The sequence below is a fragment of the Nyctibius grandis genome, chromosome 1 (genome assembly GCF_013368605.1).
Source record: "Nyctibius grandis isolate bNycGra1 chromosome 1, bNycGra1.pri, whole genome shotgun sequence".
In the NCBI taxonomy this organism is placed as follows: domain Eukaryota; kingdom Metazoa; phylum Chordata; class Aves; order Nyctibiiformes; family Nyctibiidae; genus Nyctibius; species Nyctibius grandis.
Window position 1 is genome coordinate 69,045,683 of NC_090658.1, and position 20,595 is coordinate 69,066,277.

General features: G+C 37.1%; 1 protein-coding gene across 1 annotated transcript in view; it reads right to left on the reverse strand.

Moving 5' to 3' along the window:
- The window catches only part of LAMA2 (laminin subunit alpha 2), a 400,132-nt gene that overhangs the window by 272,435 nt on the left and 107,102 nt on the right, over window positions 1-20,595 (reverse strand). The window contains 2 exon segments of the mRNA XM_068416012.1: window positions 66-308; window positions 18,621-18,733. Of these exon segments, the coding sequence (XP_068272113.1) occupies window positions 66-308; window positions 18,621-18,733 (356 nt within the window).

Sequence of the window (20,595 nt, forward strand, 5' to 3'; positions counted from 1 at the left end):
TGCCAATTAAGCAAAGGAGGTTTTTTCTGCCAGGTTGCAGGGCATGGAATAACATCTGATCTTACCTCTCCATTCTCCAGAGGATGGATTTTGGAATAATAAGAAGTGCATATGACTTCATCATCTTTTATATAGGATGGAGTTCCAGGACGGGGATGAATGTTGTAGCGCGTCAGGCACTCACTGTCTGTGATAGCGTAATACTGCCATGGTTGATAGTCTACACCATCCAGCGAACGCTCCAATATCCAATTCCCAGGTCGAGGCGAGTTAGCTGCTTTCACAATAACATATGCAATCTGGAAAATCTGAAAAATAGCCAAATTGTTAATACACATGTAAATATATAATTATAAATTCATTTCACTTTCTTAATAGCTACCAAACTATGAACAGTAAATATGTTAAACTTTGCCTTTTTTTTCCTAAAAATGCAATATGGCCTCAGATTCCATTGAAACTCTTTGACTACAGAAATAAATTCTCCATTAGCATTTCTGAAAAAACTTAGTTGCATTAGGCCAGAAGAGACTTCGAAAACAGAATTTAAAAGCACTCTAAATCCCACATAACTTAGTAGGTAATTGCTAAGCTGCAGTTTCAGCCAAATGTTTGTAAAGTTTGTTTTCAAGTGTTTTCAATTTGTAGAAGTGGTTTTGTTTCTGTATGTGTATTTATAGACATACACTTTCTGCAATGATTAAGAGTTGCCAAACTCTGTTACAACTTTACCACTGTTAAGAAAAATATAGGTTTAAGCTACTGAAAGTTAATCACATCATGCTGAAATCATTCTATAGAACATTCTTGTTTAAATAACACGATTCAGCACTGTGGCCATAAATAAGCTTTATAGGACAGAGACACATCAAATATCACTATAAACAGAATGTAAGCATATAATCAATGCTCATTATGGTCCACTTCACCTGCCTTTTCAATTGATTTATCAAGGTTTATTTCTGTTTACAGGCTTGCTGGAATGCAAGCCACAAACAAAACATATGCAATTGCAGAATGACATACATGAGTGATGCAGTTTTGTTTTGTTTGGGTTTTTTAAACCTAGTAACATCTAGATGCTACAGAGGTAAAACTGAAGCTAAGGAAAGGAAATAGCTATTTCCATCAGAAAAGCAGAACATACAGCAAATTAATATTTTTAAGATTCAGTGCTGTGAGTCTGAACATGAGGATGCCAGGCAGTATCATGGAGAGAACAGTGTTGATTCAACACTTAATGTTTTTTGTATCGGATAGTCATTGTAAAGAAGCTGCATGATTCAGACTTAGTCCACACAAAATCTGTTGTGAATATTTAGACAACCAGCAATGCAGGTGAAAGAGGGTCCTGCAGTAATTGATGACAGACACAGTAGCAAGACTCAAATTGTTTTCTTAATAACACCAGTATTATTATAAAATAGAAATTATGTTCAGTTGCAGAGTACTGTAAATATTATAGCACATTTGATGACGGAGGCAAATAAAATGTTTATCTCCAGCTATCATTCCTGCCTTCTGTGTCGATGCCAAGAACATGGTAAGATCCACAACAATTTCAGCCAAGAAGTCAAATCACTAATGACCAAAGTTTTTCAGAGGGAATAAGACGTGGGTGAGGTTGTATTTATTCTGACCTGAGAAACATGTGCGTAACTGTGCATTCATGGAGGATTATCTCAAGTTATCAATATTTTTCTTCAATGGCACAAAAGAAAATCTCCAGAGACAAGGAGAAACCTATGTTTCATTCCATTGTTTCAACGAGAATCATGCAATCACTTGTCCCCTGTTTCACAAATGCCCTTTCCTCTCTTAAACTCATTTATAGATATATTCCATTATGGCCACAAATAACTATAACTTTAACTATACTGGATCACAGTCACCAATACTATTTACAACAAACAGAGAAAACCACAACATCAATATACCTCTCCAAATTGTTCCCCTCCAGTTAAGCTCTTTGAAATGAAAGAAAATAGCTGGAGTGTTTAATTATTCATTATTTCCTAAGGGAGATAGAGAGCAACAGGTATATTTTAAGGAACTAGTATATCAAGAGTTATTTTGTACATTGTCCTTTGCATGAGTAAAGAAACTGATGTACAATGTAAGTTGTATTTACACCAGCATAATCTAGTCAAACCAAATAAACTATTTCAGCTCCAGCTGTTCAAAACAGAGATTTCATTCTGGAGTACTTCAAAATATTTTTTAAAAAAAAATTTAAATAAGCATTTTACCCCAAGTTCTCATAGTAAGACTATTCCTTATATGTTGAATGGATAACAACTAAGGTTAAACACATTGCTAGGGCTTCTACCATGGAAGAGCTGTGGTTTAGGACATATAAACCACCACAGCTGACAATAAATTCATAATCTTAGCTGTGCATATATAGTTTCCCTTCTGGAAGTCCTAAAATTTGCAAAATTTCACAGAAGATGCAATGTTAAAAACTGCCTTTAGCCAAAAATAACATCTAGCTCTGCAAACATCTTGGATGCATTGGCTCTGTGGGGCCAAGAGGTGTAATCAACAGGAAGTCTTTTTTTGTTTGCTTGCTTTGAAACACTATGCTGCGTGGGAGAGGGAAACTTTCTGCAGTTATTTTTCAAATTAGAGCCCTCTTTCAATAACGTCCTGCACATTCTGCTGAAGATTTGTTTGAAGTCTCATTTCTTACCTTCTGGGATAGCGTACCATTTGACTACAATTCATTATATACCTTTGACTTTGATTATTTTTAGTATACTTGGTAAACGAAACTGCAACAAAAATTTTTTTAAAAAGCAGTGGAAAGAAAACAGCATATTGCAGGTCATAGTGGGGTGGACATTATTTCTCTTAATCTAAACTTGACAACGAAAAAAGCTTGTTAACATAAATAAAAGAGTACACATGAAGGGTTGTTTTTAACTCCTATTCAATTACAGTTTTCAGCCTGATCCAGACTACTACTACTGTCTTAGCCTCTGAGAGTTCCTGTAGTGGCTTCTGCAATGGCACTGAGCTATCTGCAACCCACTGACATGTGAAACATTCTCTTTTCTCTTTCAAGTCTCTATTCACGAGTGGAACTGAAAGACTGTTTTATATAAAACAAAATTATTTCCTGGGCAGAGAAACAGAGTTGGAACTAAAGACCAAAATTTTTGAATGTTGGTAGGCTGATAATGCTAACTGTAGACAAGGAAAGATGAGTGAGCACATGCATCAAAAACATGCCCTGGTTGATATTATTCCTGATCTTTCTCACTAAGACTAGGGTGAAGAAAGTACAGGATGCTAATGCATGCTTCTTAGAAACACCTTTTCGTTAGGGGACAACTAGACTTGTAGAGCTTTTGCATGAATCAGGAAGACAGTTGTCCCAGCTTAGAGAGCTACACTAGTCACTACCAGCTCATCACAGTGCTATGACAGAGACAACAAATGGTGTATTCCATGCTTTAATGTGCTTTCTAAACAAGTTGACATAATACAAATTGACATAAAGTAGTGTAGAAAAAAAAATACTAAAATTAATGGCAGCTTTATGATGATTCTCAAAGCAAGTCAACATCATGGAAGCAACACTGACTTTCCGACCAACTGGAAAACTGTCTTTGTCCAGGTAGAAGAGTAATCCTTCTTTTATTGTGGAGTTACTTAGCAAATTGTATTATGGTTACTATAATACAACGAGCTAGAGCTTAGTGGCGTGAGAATACTAATACTAATAAAGTCTAATGTATCACTGAGTTCTGCTGTATTTGTTTCCACGATCAAAAAAAGTGAACCTGCTCAGCTTTCTGGAGTTTCTTTCCAAGTAAATTATAACACTGAGCTTCTATTCCCACAGGGTAATTGGTGGAGCATGCCTGGTTTACTTTTCAAATAGCATCAATAAGCTGACACATGCCAATTGATGTAATAATTGTACAGTTTTAGAGCACATCTGGTTTTGTACAAGTCCAATACAATGTCACCTGGAGACCAAAGTTTGCTGATACAAATGCGAAAACGGAGCAATACCAAGCTGCCTAGTAGCATGTAATAGTCCATTAACGCAGCTGCCAAAGTGCAGCTGGCACTTTTTTCTCCTTGTTCTGCTCATGTGACCATAGTGTAATTATGGGAGTGGGAGAGAAATAGTCTAAATAGTCCTTTAAGCCTTTCCCAAATTATAGACAACATAATCCTCAGGATGAGAAACAAAATGAGCCTTGGGTCTCATTTTCACTGGTAATTGTCTCAGCAGTGAGATCTGCAAAGCACATATTGCGAGGAACGGTTCCATAAGTTATAGTGCTGTATCTTCTTATGAATGCCTCATAAGACATAGAAGAGTGCATCCTACTATATACGATAATTTGCTACACTAATATTATTCAGCTAGAGATGAAGTGAATCATTAATCTGCATAGGGTTAGCTAGTGAAGCAGGAAATCTCATTGTGCCTGACTCCTACCTGCGCTTCTATTTAAAAAATATATCCTTCAGTTAGAAACCGTTCACGTAAGTCAGAATATCATCAGAGAAAAAAATACAGTACCACACAATGCTATAGAATTATTGCCATTTCGTTTTCTCAGCAGAAGAATGTAATAGCTCTAATGGAGGCTTCCATCAGTAACTTTTTTACCATAATTATATTATGTTGTTGATTATTATTCCAGTTCAGTGGTCAAGTAAACATGGTATTCTTTTATTGAGAAGAGTGCAGAATTTGGTCAAAGGTTTGTTTCCTTACAGGCTGGCATAAATACTCTTAAAACTTGTGGCCTTAAACATTCCATAGATTCATTTAACCAGTCATTTAAAAGTGCTGTCAGGGATAGCAAAGCACTGCAGACACCTCTTGTCCCAGTGCAAAATCCACCTGTATGAGTCAACTGAGACAGCTATCCCAGAAGGCCCTGCAGGCTAACGAGGGGTTAATCCCATTAAGGGTACGACTCATTAAGAGAAGCAGGACAAAGAACATTTTTGGACTGTGTAAAATTTATTATGGGATGTGTTAAGGGGATTGTGTAAATGGATGAGACTTACTACAGAACATTTATGGGAGGGAATAAAGGTGGGGAAAGGGAGGAATCAAGGTGGATTGGGGAGGAACAAGTGTAAGATAGAGGAAAAAGGAGGTAAAAGGAACCAGTTGACTGTAAATAGCTAGCTGGTCAGCATGTTTGTCCTGATCTCGGTCACTGAAGTCTGTCCCATTTTCTCATTAAATCCTGTTTCTAAGTGTGCTCACTTTTTCGAGTGGGTTGGTGTGAACAAGAGTTAACTTCAAACTCAACTAACCAGCAAGCAGAAGAGGTCTGAGTACCAGCAATTAGAGTAGGGCTGCAAATCTGCAAGGCTATCTGCTTGGCTGCCAGCAACTGGGGACACCAGTGAGATCTGGGCCAGCTAGTGAATAGATTATCTAAGGCCAGCTACTGAAGTGTTGCATGCTGTGTGTGCCTCCACAGATGTACACACACACACACACACACCCCCCTAGCAGACTTTAATCCTAATCAACTGGAGAGGAAGAACAGGGTGAGGCAGCCTGTGCTGTGTTTCTGTGAGTGCTGTGTGTTCAGGTGGCTGCTGACAGGGCACTGAGGTCTATTTACGTTGCTCTGTGCAGCCGTGTGTTTCACACTCTCATAAATACCAGCACTGCCTTTCTACAGTCTGAACGTGAAGACAGAGCCACAGCAGCCTTGCATCCATCAGGCTACCAGATTCAGTAACGCCTAGTACCTAGGATGACCAACAATCAGGAATCCCAGATCTGAACAAATTCTCAATGCAAAACAGTGTCCCTCAATCATTCACTTCTATCTTTACACTCATGTATAAAAATGACTGTTATATAGGCAGGACATCACGCATCTCAAATTAAATCTCACATTTTCGCTACTTTTCGTTTTGGAATAGCCTCTCCTACAGGCTTAAGACATGAAACAAACCAAATCCAACTACTTCTGCTAATCAGCTAAAGCAGAGGTTTTGTGAGTTTGAGAAACAGCTCCTCTCGTTCTCAGAAGCCAGTATCAATTACTTGTGATTCTATGTGGTCAGTCATATTTCAATTCACATATGCCGTTATGTATTACTGTTTGTGTCTATTATTTATGAAAGAGAGTAGACAGTTTTGATGCAAGAATTTTCAAACAATTGGCTATTTAAGAACAACTAACCTTCTCATTTTAGTCTCACATCCAACTCAGACAGAGAAAAAGCCTAACTTAGAAATGGAGTGGTTCTTCAGACTCCTCAAACGACCATCTAGCATGTATCTTTTTCTGTCGCTGTCCTGAAAGAGTGGCCATGATTTCAAACATTTTGCTCACAGTTAGAAATTGTGTAATTGAAATTGTTGGCATGGGGAAAGAAAAAAAAAAATTATGCTTAGCAGGATTCAGCTAATATCAATTTAGAGAGCTGAACAGCTTCCCGCCACGCTGCAGTTTGCCTTCTAATGACAATGTCTCTCCTGTTCATCTGAGCTGCTTCCAACTGAAATGCTGCTACCAGATGGGGAATTTGTGCTGAAAGATGCATACACTTGATTCCAAGATAGTATTTTTTCCCCACAGTGTTGCAAACAATTCTGGTTGCTAGCTAGCAGGGCATCATCTGTCCCAGAAAAATTGTAGCTACGAATGTCATACAAAATAAGATGTCCACAGCACTTTGTCGGAAAAACTGAGAAAAATTTTACCATAGCAAACTTTGAAAAGCTCTAAGGTGGGTGTCTCCAAATCAAGCCAAGTTTCAGTTAGAAATCTTCCATCTTTTTTAATTAGACAAAAATTCACTCAGGTAAAATGCTCAGTCCCATTTAGTTAAGACCTGCAGACCATGCATTTAAAAAAAAAAACAATTTAAAAATACCTCTACTTAGAACAATCTCAGCTTTCTCCCTCCCCTGTATACAACTGCTAGAGAGGCTCAGGTTCCTTTAAGAACATTTTCTTCTCCTTGAAAAAAATAGATCCTTTATTAATACCCCTCAGCTTTTGCTCATGTTATACATAAAAGATGATTATAACTTGTGTCAAAAAAAAAAAAAAAAGCAAAGTCTACTAAAACAGTGCACTTTATAAAATGACAAACCGTAAAGCTCTCAAGTTGTCCAGCTGTTGAATATCTAAAGATACATTAAGCCAAATGGAGGGAGTCAGTACCTGTAAAGTTTCTGGCAATGTCAACTTTGTTCTTTGTAATTTTCTCTGTTGGTTTTCTCCATTACCCACTGTTCAGTTGTTTGTGAAGGCCTCAAAATGAATAACTGCTTTCTGTTGACCATTTTTGCTGCTCATCATTGGCCTAGTGTACACCAGAATTGAGGGCTAAAGTTAGTAATTTCTTTTCACAGTGCTTTCAAATAATAGCAGAAAGCAATTTCTTTTCTCTTTATTTCCTAAGGCTAATCACTTCTTTCCATGGAGAGAAAGTATGGTGAGGAAAGGAAAATTGATGGAGATGTCAATATTCAAACCTTTCTTCTTCAAACCTAGACAACAGGAGAAAAGAACAGAAAAGGTGGTTCTTCTATTTTCGTGTTAAACCACCAAAAAATATTTTTTTTTATTTGCTTGATCCAAGAACTGATGCTCAGTGTGGGTCCAGTAGTGTTGAGTACTCACAGTAAAGCGTTCTCATTTCCTTCAGTGAGGTTTCCATGCAGTGTCCTCTCACCAGCTGCATTTCAGAGTGACCTGTCCATTCCTCTAGCTTGAGATGAAAGGAACTGTCATAGTCAATTTTTTTTGGGCTCCATTTAAAAGTTCTACAATGTATAAATCTTGAAACCTAAACATTTTAAAACTATTCTCAATCTCCTCACTTATTACAGACTCATACCAAGCCTTTATATTTTAGTTCCGTAATGAGAATATTAATTTTAACATAGATAAAACTATTTAATCAGATACAGGAATAGCACATAAGAATCTGCTTTTTCCTAGAGAGCACTTACTTTTCTTATAGACTCATAGAATGGTTTGGGTTGGAAGGGACCTTCAAAGATCATCTAGTCCAACCTTCCTGCCTTAAGCAGTGACATCTTGCACTAGAGGCTCAGTAGTTCCTAGGGTCCTTTTTACTACCCTTTTTAAAAATAGATGTGATATTCCCTTTTCTCAAGTCACTGGGATCTTCGCCTGACTGCCATGGCTTTTCAAATAGGATGGAGAGCGGCTTAGCAACTACAACAGCCAATTCCCTCAGGACCCTGGGATGTATCTCGTCGAAGTTATTCAGATTTCCTTTTTGGACAACAGAGAGCAAGTTCACACTGCACTAATTTTATCAATGTGAAATTAAAGATCTTTTTCAATGTTATGGTTTATGACTTTTCTGCTGAGTGCTAAAAAGTGTATAAATAAATACTTGTTATTTAGTGAGGTGACATCTATCTGTTATCCACCTTGTAGAGAGGGATACAAACAAACATCTGAAACTGTTGCACTGTTAGCATAGAGCATCTTCTGCATTATCAACATTTAAACCTTTAACATCTCCCTGCTGAAACCTTCACAAGCTTTTACTTTGAGTTCTCTCAGAAAGGACATGTTACTCTCCATATATAATGTACGATAAGAAGCATCATCTTGAGGACCTGGGATTTTGATTTGATTTTGATTGTAAGCTCTTTGAGGTTAAGATCATTGATCTGAATATGAAATAGGCATGTACTAATTTATACCTGTTCCCTGAACATGACACGTTTTCTCCACCTCAGTCTGGAAATACTATGCAATATGAACAACTTGAACAATGAAAACATGAATAAAGTAGTAACTTAAGCCTTCAGATTAAAAAAATAGGTATGTTTTCCAAAATATTTTCAACCTCTTGTTTACTTCTTTCTTTTCTTCACTTTCTCTTCATACACACCGCACTTTATTTTTCAGCTAAACATGACAGTGGTTAAAAAGGCTTAAAAATATATTCTGGCAGTGTTTCTAAGCTGGCTCATGTCACTAAACTTTGGAAATTTCAAAAACATACAGCAGGAAAGAAGAAAAAAAAAAGAAATGAGATACTAAATCTGATTTCCAGATAAAAAAGTGTATGCATGTTCAGTTTTCATTTTCGCTTTTAGTTCTTAATACTATCCTGAGAACTGCTTTAGATGTGGATATGTTGCTGTATGGCATAGCAGGGGATATATGGAATATAAAAAGTGAATTATGAGATGAGTAGTTTTACGTTTCCATCTCATATCCCCTTTTACAATCAGAATTTACTTATAAATAATTAGAAAACATACACATTAGGACTCACAACCAAGTGAAACTTGTATCTTCACCATGAAGTTGTATGTTCTGTGTAAGAACAGACCAAGTCTCTGTTTTTCCATGTTTTGTAGCTGGAGAGATCCAGTATATACCCTTCTCTAAGTTTCTTCAGTCACTTAGTCCACATCAGTCCAAATCAAACAGAGCGCACTACATTAATGACTGTTTTTACTGACTGTCTAAACTACATCATTGATAAGCGAGTCTCTAAGTGCTTTCACAGAGCATGTGACCTGCTGAACATGGACTTCATGGAGCACAGAGAGAGAATAATTTTGCCATCAACAGATTTGATTAAAGGAAAATATATATATATTTTCATTCTTCATTGTTCAGAACAAGGGTTGATTTTATGCAGCCCTAAGGCCTATTTAAACATTTACTATATTACCATTAGTACTTCTTCCTAGAGTAGTTTTAGATCCACCAATAAATCAAGACCACTGCACAGCTGAGGAAAAACTCCTGGCAAGTCAGATTCAATCAATTCAATCAACTCTTGGCAAGTCAGACCAAACTCTGACCTACTGTGCACATTATAGAGTAGCAGCATTTCACCCTGTGCCTTATACTGATATCTGAACACTCTTACATCCTGCTAGCTTAAACAAAAGGCAACTAAAACCAATCTTAAGCATATTTCACCAAATCGTTGTATAAATACTAGCATAATGCTGCAAAACACTACATGACATTCATATGACAAGGTACTTTCTTGCTATTAGGAGTTGCTCCTACTGCCCTAAATCTTAACTTACACACAAAACCTTATAAAAAACAAATCAGTCAATTAATAACCTATCTCTTAACACATACTCAGCTGTCCTTCTGTGACCACAGTTTTCGTCATGTGTACTACAGAAACTTGTTGCCCATCTTGTAGCATAGACCTTACATTTCAATAATAATTTTGTGATAAACCGCTAGCACAACAGAAGAACTATTTCACTACCATCACTGTCAGCTGCAAAACTCATTTTTTCAAGTTATCTTTTTATTCATCATAATCTATTCAATGACGACGTATTTCTCCACTATGGAGAGCAAAACCTTTTCACAGAATCACAGAATCACAGAATCAACCAGGCTGGAAGAGACCTCAGGGATCATCGAGTCCAACCGCTGCCCCTACACCACCCTGTCAACTAGACCATGGCACTAAGTGTAATTTTCAAGACTGAGAATCCTTTGATACCATTATTTGTCATGCCACCGTTCTCCCGGGCTCTGTGACTTTCTTTACAACCGGAATCGCCAACAGTACAAAACCAGAAGAGAACCTCGTATTCGTATCAGGACATATGTGTCACTCTGGATTCAAATGTTATAATAGAGTATTTAGGACTTATATCTTGAAACCATTTGCCTGAAGGATGGAAAGGTGAATAGCTCTCTTGGTTAAAGCCAAAATTAGAAAAGGAAAAGTGGTATGTATATTTATTATAATTACCCAGGGAAAATGTAAGGCACATAACCTCAGAAAGAAAACCTATACATTCTCAAAACTTTTTAAAATCTTTGTCAGTGTGTATTATGAACTGAAGCTGAAAGGATTTGCTTACTTGGAAATCTTTCTGACTAACCACAAAGCAATAAAATTATGGCCTGATTTAGTGGGGAGCATAAAAAAAATTGGGCAAAATAACCCTGTGGAGATTTATTGTTAATACAAGTACTCAAACTAGCTAGCAGTACTTTATATGGTGGGTATTACAACTGATCTTTCAGGACAATAATGGCTTCTTAGCATTCCAGAATGCACTGAAGAGTACTCGCTCCATCTTTATTGCACCACTCATGCAAAACTTTCTTTTTTAATGCTGTGGGAAAGTCAGCTTGAGTAACTTCACTAACACTCCCTTCTTAGAACACCTAAAAGCTTAATGCAGCAGGCTCTAGTGGAGTCACGGCTGGCACGGATGTGCACTCTCGACCCTTAGCTAAGGAAAAAGGTCATTCATTTTTCTTCAGGGTTTTGTCCGAGTGATATCAATGTGGAAAACTTTATTTTGAGAAAAGAACTGAGCCCTGGATGACATCTGGTACCTGTGTGCACACATTCTGTTTAAGCATATTCTCTCCTTCCCACGAAGAGAAGGCCAGGTGGAAAGCTACATAATATAAAGTATACTTGCTAATAGTATATAAACCAGGTAGTTCTTAAAAGTGTTCACTGTGATGTCAAAATATTTACTACCGTTCTGTTTGTTTTCTCGATTACTGATAATTATGTTTTCCAGGTATGTTTGCTATAAATCCTCACTGGTATATTTATGTGTTGTTTGTTTTCTTGTTTTTCTTTTATTTTTTTTCAAATCATTTCATTATAAACTAACTTCAAATCATAACAGTTTTGCTTTGGTTAAAAAGAATATCAGAAGGGCAAAGTATGCTTTGTTTCATCCTATAGATATCTTATTGTTGCATTACCAGCAAATTGTGTAACTAAACAAATTAAGGGAAATATTAAAATGTTACGATTCAAGCCTGTGAAGGCAACAAAAAACAAAATTAAAAAAAACAGTATTAAAACATCCGGTTACATGTGTAAAAATTGGCTAAGGACTTCAATAAAACAGAACAGATCTAATTTTCATGGTTTTAGTTGTATCTTTTTAGAGCTGTCATTTTAACAGTTTGTTACCACTTAGGTATAACTGAGCCAGAGAACCGGACTTAGGATTTTTTTTTTTTTTTGAAAGAGATAATTAAATGCTTTGTATTCTCAAATGTTTACATTACTTCAAAACAGAATGATTCATGTGCAAGAAATACTAAAACCAAATATTCAGGATGACAGCTCTATGTTGAAAGCATGGACTGTAGCTCATAGACCAGTATTCTACACTTTAAAGTTTTACAATCAGTTGAAGCCCACGCAGAGTGTCAGATGCTCCTGAGAGGGGTGGAACTGTTTTCCCCACCACCTCCAGAAATACGCTCCTGCCCCCTCCCCCAAGCTGGCATTAAAACTCCACACAGCAAGCCAAATTAGAGAATTGATCTGGCAGAAACCTAACCCCCAAAAAACAAGCCAAGAGGTAGTTTTCAGTATCAAGGTACTGATCTGGTTCGCTGCACGGCAGCACAAGTGCTACTGCTAGAACAAGGGAGACAGGAATGTCTCCTTTTATCCAGTTTGGGGAGGGGGATGCGTTGCGGGGGAACAGTAATCATGGAACTGCAGCAATACAGCCTGACTAGACTTTGCTTCTGTTCACATTTTTCTCTTTAGACAAACATTTTTGAAGGTGGACAAAACAGACTGGCATTTGTTGGTGGAAAGTCTCAGTTTTGATTAATTTTCATTTCTGTTAAATTACTTTCTGGTTTGGGGATGAAAAGAAGCTTTAAGCTTTACCTTTACAGAAATTGTTTGAAAGCATCTCAAAGATGCTTAAATTATTAAGAATACGTGATACGTGTTTGTGATTGTGCACACGTGTGTGTGTGTATTTCTGCTCACAGGTATTAAAGGGAATCAAGTAACAAAGAAATAATCCAAAGCCAGACCAAAATCCTCCATTCAAATTATATTTGGACAATACAGAATTACAAAATAATGAATTTAGCATTAGCAGAATATTGCTGTCTGCTTTTCGTAAATACTTTTCAAAATGCTTCTGAGCATTTCAGAATTTCTGAATACTTTCAGGCATTCTTCTACTTCCAGTTAGTCAATTCTCTATATAGTTTCAGAAATGTCACTTCCCAAAGTATAATATGTGCCACTCAAATAGTAAAGTCCATGAGTCTAAAAAATTACTTTCTAAAAAGTACTGAAATACACTTCAGGAGCAGTGGGACTGCAGTGATTTCTACACGGAGTCAGAACACAATTTTTTAGACTCCTTCCTCCCTTCCTACAAAAGAAGGGCAGGGGACAGGATGAAATGACAAGGCAAAAGAGTTGGACACTATCAGAGCTAAGAAATTTAAAACCCAGGAACTGCAATTGCTTTATAGAGAAATCAACTACATAGCTTAATCAGTTATTCTTGCTTTTGCACCTTCCGAGGTGCACTTTATGAGATCTTACAAGACTCTGAGAAGTGTCAACTACTTTCTTTTTCTTCAGAAATATATGCCTGGAAAGCATTACCTGGACACTGAACTGATCTCCCACAATCTCAGGCAATTTAGATATACTTATTAAGTCCAGAATTTTCTGCCAGAACATTAACTCTGGGTCTACCCAAGTTCCACACATCTACAAGTCACATAAAATATTCCAGCACAATATAAAAAAATATAGTGTATGGTAAAAAAATCCAAACCCACATAAATATGCTCCTGGCATAAGTATCTTAGCAATATCAAGGGTATTGCCAATGTCCTTGTTCTTCACAACAGCAGGGAAGTTGTTAAAAAAAGTGTCCTGATGTGTGTAGAAATCGGAAACAGATGGGCTGACCACCTCACCTCAAACTGCCAACTGGTTTTCCTGTGTATTTGCAAATTTTCATTAAAGATACTCTACTAATCTTCCACATCACTGTGAAATTAAACCAATTAAGGATTTGGGATAGCATGAGTACAGGGAATATGTTCTCCCTGGAAGTCCAAGCATTTCTGTTTTGCCAACTCCCTTCTCTGTACTTCTTGAAGAGGTGGCTCATTTTCTGTCCCGCTAAACATTGCACTCACCAGACCTGAATTACTTTTGTTGCACTTGAACTGCCCATCGCTCTTAAGGCACAACCAGGAGGAGTAAGAGACACAGAACAGCAGACAGCTTCTCTTGGTAACTTTTGAGTGCTTCATAGATACAACAACCTAGCACACAGATGAATCTACCCTGCCAAACTTGGATCTGCAGTTTCACTTCCTGTAACCAGGGTATTTCAACCTCCCTATTTTAACCTCCATTTAAATTCATGTAAGCAACTCCCAAATAAATCTATATTCGTATTTTGACCTCCTGTGCAGATGCTGGATGAAAAGCACTGTAAAAAATAATTTCAGATGTACAACTACGAATGGTGTTCCATAACATCCTTGTGAAATAGATAAGATGGTGATTGTCAAAATGTCTAAAAATTCTAGAAAAGTGAAGGGTTAAGGGCAAATTAGCAAAGATGCTCAGAACCAAATAGTTCCAGTTTTCAACTCATATTTTTATAATAGATGGAGTACAAATTTAAAATGTACTTTAATGAACTAGAAACTTAGCCTCCATTATAGATAAAAGCTCTTTGTAAGTATTATGGCAAACCTGAATTATTGGGAGAAAAGAAAAAAAAAAATACTGCCTTTTTCCCAACCTGACTGATAATATTTTGGCTTCTTCTAAAGTTAAATATATTTTACTTCTTCAGTTCATTAGTTATTGCTAACTAGTATACACCATTTTTATGCAGCCACACTGCAAAATAAAGTAAAAAAAAAAAGTAGCTGCCCCAAAAGGCCAAGCATTATATAAATGAAGAAATTGTAATTATTTTCCTGACATTTTCATAAAATTAGGATCGCTAAAAGCATTCCATGTACTGTCATAATTACCAGTAATAACATACAAACTAATGCATTGCTGCAATTTTCAGTCCATTACTTGTATATTTGTCATTTGTTACTTCTATCTCACAAAAAGAATTTAAGCATTTTATACTTAAAGCAAGAATTTATCAACACAAACATAGCAATTACTGAAGCTCCCTTAAACTAAAGAATGGTATTTCTTTTAAGTGAGGCTGCAAAGATATCTGGTGACCTTCATCATTCATAGCGACTACTACGCATGACACTAGCTGGAAGAGAAATTTCATATTTTACTGACTACTTTAATGAAGCCTATGGTGCTGTGTCTACAAAATACCTGAGTAAGCAAACAAAAACTCCTAATACTCCTCAAAATCCAAACAACTCTTATTTCTTACTGAGCAGTCTAAAAGCCATGCAAATTGCAATATATCTTTTACTATATTTTGGGGAGCAACACTGTTGTTCTGTTCATGTAAGGTGGCGAGTAAACATAGCATGCATTCCTAACTACATGGGTTACTCAGATCATAAAGAGTGTGACAGACAGCATTAGTGCAAAGGGTCTTATCCCACCTCTCTGACATCCATGGAAACCTCAACACTGCTCCTATTCCAGCCGATACAACTGAATGGGCTTAGGAGAAGGTTTCAGCTTTAGTACTGCAAAAGGACCACCAAGCTTTATTTGAACAATAAGCAAGAGAATGTGGGAAAGGAACAGGCTCATACTTGAGCCTTGTCTCATTTAAAAAAAAAATAACAACAAAAAAACCCCAAACCACACAACACACAGTACAGTATTCTCAGACCGCTGTCAACTGGCACACAAAGAAGCTCTTTAAATACATTAGAACAACCCATACTTTTTATTCAGTACCATCACTGACCCTGTATATTTGCTAGCTTCTAGTATATTAGAAAACTGAAAACTTTCAGAAGAGCACAAATCTGCTTATTTCTTATGACAATCCAGATACTAACATAGCAGAAAAGAACACAAGTTGTAAAGCCCTAGTTTAGCAGACCCGACCTAAACAACTACAAAAGTAAAAGCACTAGGGTGATGAAAAACAAGGATGGTAATTTAGTCCTAATGCCTGAGAGCTACTCACATATTAACAGATCACAGCCAACAAGAGGCACAATCCCTTGCTGTAAAGGCAAACCAGTTAATAACTCTGAAAGTTTAAAAGACATTTTAAAAACTCCAAAACTTTTTAATGCACAGGACCTTAAACTCAAACTTTTGTAAAAAGGTATAGCTCTGCTGATTGAAAGAGAAATGCACATTGAATACTTTTGCAGACATAAGGCCAAAGACACAGGTGTAGGATTGTTTCTGCCAGTAACAATGAGTACTCCAAAGACAAAATGCTCATAATTCTTCCAGGATTCAAAGGATCTTCCAGTTATAAAGACCACTGCTTTCCAAGTACTTCGGTGTCACAGATACAAGGTATTTACAAGGATTTTTACCATCAGATCAGTTTTTTTACAAAAAATAAAGGACATAAAGCTAGAAATGCAAGCATTACTCTTCACTAGACTAAGCTTGATCTCTTACAACAAAATTGTATGTATGGATGCACACAAATGTCTCAATGCCCTGCCCTTCATTTCATTTTATTTTCTGACAAACTATGCTTTATTCATCCTCTTCAGCTAGTAACCAGCTATTGTCCTCTTTAAGTATGGCTAAATGAGAAAGAAAGGAGATAAGGACAGGTAGGTTCCAAGTGAAACGAATAAACCAATAATAATAAACCTAAATAGAAAACTGATCTCAGTGAAGAGGTCACAGAGGAAGGGGGAGCTGGGAAGGGGAATCTCTCTCCAATGACCAGAGAAAGGGCCTTCCTTTTTTCTTAACACCTGGTAAACAGATTAGGACACCGTTTCCCACAGCATTCTCCTGGAGAATCTTGCTGCTCATGGCTTGGACGGGTGTGCTCCTCACTGGGTAAAAAACTGACTGTGTGGCTGAGCCCAAAGAATTGTCATGAATGGAACTAAATCCAGTTGGCAGCCGGTCACAAGTGGTGTTCCCCAGGGCTCAGTGTTGGGGCCAATTCTCTTTAATATCTTTATCAATGATCCAGACGAGGGGATCAAACTCAGTAAGTTCGCAGACGACACCAAGTTGGGCGGGAGTGTTGATCTGCTTGAGGGTAGGAAGGCTCTGCAGAGGGATTTCGACAGGTTGGATCGATGGGCTGAGGCCAACTGTATGAGGTTCAACAAGGCCAAGTGTTTGGTCCTGCACTTGGGGCACAACAACCCCATGCACTGCTGCAGGCTTGGGGAAGAGTGGCTGGAAAGCTGCCTGGTGGAAAAGGACCTGGGGGTGTTGATCGATGGCCAGCTGAATATGAGCCAGCAGTGTGCCCAGGTGGCCAAGAAGGCCAACAGCATCCTGGCTTGTATCAGAAACAGTGTGGCCAGCAGGACTAGAGAAGTGATCATCCCCCTGTACTCAGCACTGGTGAGGCCGCACCTCGAATACTGTGTTTGGGCCCCTCACTATAAGAAAGACATTGAGGTGCTGGAGAGAGTCCAAAGAAGGGCACTGAAGCTGGTGAAGGGTCTGGAGAACAGGTCTTATGAGGAGTGGCTGAGGAAACTGGAGTTGTTTAGGCTGGAGAAAAGGAGGCTGAGGGGAGACGTTATTGCTCTCTACAACTACCTGAAAGGAGGTTGTAGCAAGGGGGGTGTCCGTCTCTTCTCCCAAGTAACAAGGGATAGGACGAAAGGAAACTGCCTCAAGTTGTGCCAGGGGAGGCTTAGATTGGATGTCAGGAAAAATTTCTTCACGGAAAGGGTTATCAAGCATTCGAACAGGCTGCCCAGGGAAGTGGATGAATCACCATCCCCGGAGGTATTTAAAAGACATATAGATGTGGTGCTTAGAGGTATGGTTTAGTGGTGGACTTGACAGTGTTACGGTTGGACTCGATCTTAAAGGTCTTTTCCAACCTAAATGACTATATGATTCTATGTTTTCTGCTCTGATTCAAGCAGCAGACAAATATGGGCCAGCCATAGACCAGAGAAGATTTTAAGGTGGGGAGAATGAATTTGTTACCTACTTAATTGAATACTAAAATTGTCAAGTTTAATAACATGATGAATAAATTTGGTACCAGATAATTGTCCTCTATTTATCTTGGCATAATAAAAATAAAATTATTTTCCATCTACCCTCAGATCCTCTTGCTTACATACCTGGAATTTATGTAGCATTTTCGTAAGCATCAGATAGCTGCATTCTGTATAGCTACATCTGTTAAGCAAGATTCCACCAACAAAAGGCAATTTATTTAAGGACCTTGTTAGCCAAACTCCTCCTCCCTTTACCCAGGCTGTCCCTCAAAATAACGCATCACATATGCATGTATCCCTAGCACAGCTGAAGCATTTTTAGTGTATTTAAGCATTTTTAGTATTTTTTGCGTATTTAAGTGTATAGTACTATGTTACTGAAACAAGAACGAACAGTATTCTGAACATAAACTTTTATTCATATTAATTTTTCCCTGAAACTATCTTTTAATTGTCTTTAAAGAGACAAATCAGAAGTTATCATGAAAAAAATACTGAATATGTTATATTTAAAATAATTTTAAACATGACTACAGAAAAATATATATGAAATAATTATTTTTAATTTGGTATGTTATGTTACAATGAATGGGTCGGTCAGAATTACCCATAAAAATAACAGAAAGTTATAGGAGAAGCTGAGCGTGTCTTCATAATACAAAAGCAACATAGAGCAAAGAGGAAAATAATCCAGGTGATATATTGTGCAAGAAAGCAAGCCTTTGCAGAAACAAACAAACAGAAGTCTACCTGTTGGAGGTCCAATGTAATGGTCACATAATGATATTCAATTCCATTCTGGATACTAGGGCTTTGCCACCAAGTGTTCTTGCCATCAATTGCATTTGTTATCGGATGTCGTTCTGTTAGAACAGCAGAAATATATAAATATATTTCAAAATTATTAGAAGATTTAAATGTCTTTAGATCTAAAATCTAGTTTTTAATACAATTACAGAACTAACAAGGCAGCACTTTAAAATAAAAAACAGGAAATCAATTTTTCTTTTACTCTTGGGGCACAGTCATGCTTATTATTACTGGAATACTCATCTAATGTTAGTTGTTTAATTTCGGTTAGGATTACAAGAAGGTGATTCAGGACACTTAAATGCACTTGGAGGCTCTCCTGATTCTACAGAAAATGGTGGCATCTAAATCAAGTGAACACTTCCTGCAGTCTTTCAAAGTTTCAAGTACTGTAAAGTCATTAAATGTTGCAACAGAAACAACAAATCAGGAACCTTTCCTTTGTGCAAGGAAAGCAGAGACTAAGACATTTCTAAGCGCACATGGAAATAATTCAGAAACCATTAGAGAGGAAATGATTCAGAAACCATTACAGAATATATTTCTCAACTGGAAAATTGTCTGAATCACATACATGCATATAAAGAAGGTTTGCTTGGTTATAATCCATATCAAAGTCCAAGATGCATTACTTTTCATGTCTACATTTACTCTGCTGCAGTGTCACAAATGAATCCCAAATAATAGGGATAAGAATTTATTTACAGAAGCAAATTCTGCCTAGATTTGGAGATATTCTAAGTTACTGAAGTTTGCTTACACAGTATTTTAATGTTATTTAAACTGAGAAAAATTGCACTCAACATTTCCAGACTACTTTTTGTGGTCAATTCGTGTTTCTCTTGTGTACAAATGGAGAACGACATAACCTCAATTTTAAAAGGTACAAGGATCTATATTTCGAAGTCCCTAATTGCCTAGATCAAGTCTGTACATTATGTGGTAAATAACCCAAAGGAAATCCAAATATAGTAGGTTTCTTCTATGCAAGTTCTGTCTGCAAGAACATAACAAGACAGAAGAAATCCTACCCCTGTCATTAAGGATGGCTTTCTAAACTGTCAGATTTTCTTGATATAAAACTGGAATATGTTTCATTACTAGCTAGTCCTAGAATTGCAAATAATTAATTCATGAACTGATTAATTTACTTGTTATTTTAATTATTGCTTAAATCAACCGGCCAGATTGATAGTCTTTGTGTCTCTGTTTTTTTGCTACATCAACCACCTGTGGAGGACAGAAGTCCTAGCTCATTAAGGAAAGCCAGAACATCTGAACATATTTAAAGACACAATTAAAGTGCTCTGTGGGAGTGACGGAAGGCATAAACCCTCAAAATTAAAAATGCCAAAAATTTCATTTAAATATCAGATTATTCAGTAGCATTAGTGGTCACCAACATTTGCAACTTAGAATACTGGTACTACAAGTGATGCTATTAGTAGCTTTATCTTTATATTGAAAAGCAAAACACACCCATGCTTTACATGTTGTCAGTTCCCACAGCTCTGATCATTTTCACAAACCTTGGCTTTAAATGAGTGCTAGCAAAAATCTTCTGTAAATCAAACTCAGAGCTCCTCAGTGATTGTGACAGAAGCTGTCTAATTGGAAATTTTGATGTAAGTCTCTTCAGGTGAAATTGATATAAAGGTAAATGATGAGAAGGAGGGTTGGGAGATGAATCAACAATTAACTGTAATCACCATTATGAAAGTTTAATCATAATTAATTTGAAAACACTGATTAATTGCTGCCATGTTTTCCCTGTTTAAAAGGGAAGGGAAAATAATACAATATTTGCAAAAAAAAATGGATTGCAAATGCAGCTCAAAGACCAATCTCCCTGATGGATGGCACGGGAGAGAACTTAAAGAGTGAGCCCATCAAACTGTGCTCTTTAATTTGGGCT